Genomic DNA, 3,705 nt, shown 5'->3' with positions numbered 1-3,705 from the left:
GGGGTGTGCTGGGGTGGGTGTGGTTGGGGGGGGGGGGGAGGCAGAGGTGGAGGACATGGGTTGACCCTAGGAAATCCCAGGGTCAAAAAAACTTGCATGGAAAAAAGTGGGGCAGCAAACGTGGCTTCAGTGCGCACCACCCAAAACTGGAACTTGGCCCACTGGACCCATGCTCAGGCTGCTGGCCAGGCTCCAAGCTGCAGAAGTACTGCATGTGTATCCCAGGCCCCAGGACCCCAGGTAAGGCTGCAGGGGCCAGCATAGTTGCTGGCCCCAGCCTCCCCTATCCCACCTGGGTTAACCTGTCATGTGCTAGACAGTGCATAGCACAGGTGTTGCCCAGGGACAAGTAGCAGTGGCACAAAGTGTGTCACTGCTTTTTGTCCCCAGGGAACCAAATATCTGCCCTTGTTTGGTATGGCCATGGGGTTAGAATTGACCTTGAGTGTTATCTATTCCAGCCCCCTGCACAAACACAGGATTTGCTATTCTTCCACCAGGCCAGCCTCTTTTGGAAAGCTTCTTCTCACAACTTCCCTAGGTAGCTTGGCCCACTGTCCTTTCATTTGTCTTGCCTGACATTGGTTCTAAATCTGCTTTACTGTAGTTTAGACACAATGCCCTGTGTCATGCTCTCTATGGCAAGGGAAAGAAGTTTCTCCCCCTTCCCCCAGCCTTTCAACTATTTGCAAAATGTTATTATAGACCCCCCACATCACCATCACCAGTTCTGAATAGTGTGGAAGAATCACTTCCCTTGATTAACAGGATTTGCAGGTAATACTTTCCAGGTATTGAAGTCAAATTGACCAGCTTAAAATTTCTTGGGCCCTCCCTGCTTTTCAAGATAGACACTATTTTAAGCCACTTTCCTGTTCCTCTGAAACTTCACCTCTCACCTGAAAGTTTGCTAATATTGATGCCAGAGGCTTGAAGATTTCTTCAGCTGGTTCCTTTGGCATCAAGGGATGAATTCCATTAAACGCAACCAGCTGAAATTTAGTCAGTTTTGTCAAAAGTTCCCCTATCTCCCTTTCACTTATGTGTCCCTTCCCCTTCTATGCTTAGGTTGTTAGTCACCCGAGGAAAGCTTTTTTTGGGGCGGAGGTTAAAGTCTGAAGCAAAGTAGGTATTGAGCAGTTCCCTCCTTTGTGGCTTCTCTTTTGAGATATGGACTCGCAATTTCCCTAGTTTTTTTCATCTGACATATCTGTGGAACCCCTCCTTACTGTATTTAGCATTTCTTGCCTGTTTTAACTTATTTTCACCTTTACTTTCCTGACTTTGTTTCTACATGTTTTTGCTGTTCCTTTTTATACTTCCTCAGTGCCACACTCTTCATTGTATTGCCTGTCCCTAACTCTTGATTTTTCAGATAAGTAAGCAGATCCTTACATAACCACATTGGTCTCTTCTGGTTCCTCTCATCTTTCCACTGTGTTCGTGTTCTACTTAGAGGCATTTTACAGACATTTTTTTTGTCCTTAGGTAAATCAGCGCAGAATAGTATAATCTTTACAATTATTCTCACTGTGCGGGAACTGCACACTGTGCCAACCTGTATAGAAATTTATGGAGCAGACAAACCTCATCTAAAATACGGAATAAAGTTGACTTGTGACACATACCAAAATTATCACAGAGTCCTAAGAGATGAAAGGCCAGTGCAGTAATCAGTGGAGAAACATCAAGTACTTTATTTAAAACTATTCTTTGAAAGCCTGTCTCCAGTGGGATCAGTGGGAGTTTTGCTATTGAACTTCACTGAAGCCTGAATTTCACCTATTACATCTGAATGCATGAGAGGTTCTAAAGTTTGATATAAGCTTTTAATTTTCTCTTTTTTTAAGGAAATCTTTATGGGCGTGGAGCAACAGATAACAAAGGACCTGTCTTAGCTTGGATAAATGCAGTGGAAACATTCAGAGCACTAAAATTAGTAGGTAGCAAAGAGAAACAATTTTATTATTACAATGGCACCATGTAGGAGTGAATTTACACTTCTGTGATGTCAGATGAAACCACCTTATCCTAACAAATAGATTACATGTATTTTGAAATGTTAGGATATTTTTAATGCTTCTTCTAAAATTCTAGACCCACCCCAATATTGGTTTATCTTTGCGAATTTTATATACTGAATGTAATGTCATGGCTACCACAGCCCTTGTCCTGTCTTGAAAAATGTTTCCAGGAAAAGGAAAATACTAAAAATGTTTCTTTCATTAAGTTGGCTAATTCCCTTGAAGACTATTAGTTTGAAAGCATTTTACAATTAAAAAACTGACTTTAAAACAGATGTTAATCATGGGATCTCATTGCTGTTGCCTCTTGAACTATTGTTCTTGGCTACAAGTCATCTTCAGTCATCAGTGCGTATTCATGGATAGCAGGATAAGAAAGTACCTAGAAAATCCTCATTCAAAATAGAATATATGTTTTTTCAACAGCCTCTTAGACTACAGCCTCTGTCTAACCTACCAGGTTATTGTCTAGCTTTGCATATTTAATAACTGGGACAGTCCATCTTACAACCTAGTTATAGGACACCCTTAAAGTCTTTGTCCTCTACAGCTTTTAGCTGTGCTATAACCAGTTAGGTGACAACAGTTGAAGATCAGTCTCCTGCCTCTGTTACAGCTATAAGTTACGCTGAACTTAAGGGTTTGATTTTACAAGACTTAATAAAAACTTATGGACACGCAAACAAATTACAGTGTGGTAAAACAAGGTGGGGCTTTAATGTGCTCTTGCACAATTGTAAGCAGAAGCTGAATCTTTGCAGCTCTTCCCTCTGTGAAGGAGATCATTGGAAGTTTGCTTTGCAGTAGTGCTATTGGATCTGCTTCCACTAGCAGCTAGCCTGAAAATGTAGACATTATACTTTGTTATTTGCTGTCCTAGTTGTTGCACTTAGAAAGCGGATTTTTAAACCTACTGCCCCAAGAACTGACACAACACCCAATTAATCAATAGCAGAAAGGCTTTAATAACAATACTACAAGCAAGCTATAAAACTAAATGACAGAAAAAGACTCCTTCCCAAAATAAAATGAGCTACTCCACAAAGTCCTAGTACATACTTAGCAGCAATAGTGTTTTCTCAGCAATGCAGGTGAAGGAAGCTGGTCAAATCTTGCAGCTTTCACCAAGCAGGATCCATTACTGGTTAAGCTGGATGCAATGAAGCAGCAATCTCTCTCTGCTTCTCCTGGAGTGCACATCTTGCTGGAAAATTTGCTTAGTTCTTACACTGTTTAACTGTATAACTTCATAGCATTTTTTCTTGATAGTTGGCCAATTGGAGTCCAAAGAAACAGGGAGGGTAACCATTGCAGCTGTGCAAAGCTTCAGGTGCTGATTCAATTTGGAGGAGATTTGGCCTGATTCAGCAGACGAATCTCCAAATCCGTATTGAATCAGGAGACCAATACAAAGGTCTGAGTCAATTCAAAGCCTCTAAATTGATTTGGAGAAAGATTCAGGCTGTCCCTGCTTGCCACTGCAGGAAGCTGGACCTGGGCTCCATCCCGGTAAGTAGGATGTGGGGGGAGGGGGTTGGAGGTGGGGGGAGAGGACCATTGGGGGACCCCCACTGGGTCTCATCCCCTGCCTGCTCCTCCAGCCCCTCTGAGAGCCCCCCCAATCTCTGCCCATTCTCCCAGCCCCACCAATGGCTGCCCCAGCTCTTTAAAAAAAAAAAAA

At 42.5% G+C, this 3,705-nt stretch overlaps 1 protein-coding gene across 4 annotated transcripts in view; it reads left to right on the top strand.

Annotated features, from left to right (window-relative positions):
* CNDP1 (carnosine dipeptidase 1) overlaps nucleotides 1–3,705 on the top strand; it is a 70,445-nt gene that overhangs the window by 45,264 nt on the left and 21,476 nt on the right. For all 4 annotated transcript variants that reach the window (XM_019524377.1, XM_019524369.1, XM_019524350.1 and 1 more), the window contains exon 5: nucleotides 1,851–1,939. In XM_019524377.1, coding sequence (XP_019379922.1) covers nucleotides 1,851–1,939 — 89 coding nt within the window. The remainder of the gene's footprint in view (nucleotides 1–1,850; nucleotides 1,940–3,705) is intronic.

Source organism: Gavialis gangeticus, unplaced genomic scaffold (assembly GCF_001723915.1).
Source record: "Gavialis gangeticus isolate Ggan-Ray unplaced genomic scaffold, GavGan_comp1, whole genome shotgun sequence".
NCBI classification, from domain to species: Eukaryota; Metazoa; Chordata; order Crocodylia; family Gavialidae; genus Gavialis; species Gavialis gangeticus.
Note: the sequence above shows the minus strand (reverse complement) of the source record. Positions and strands in the feature narration are given on the sequence as shown.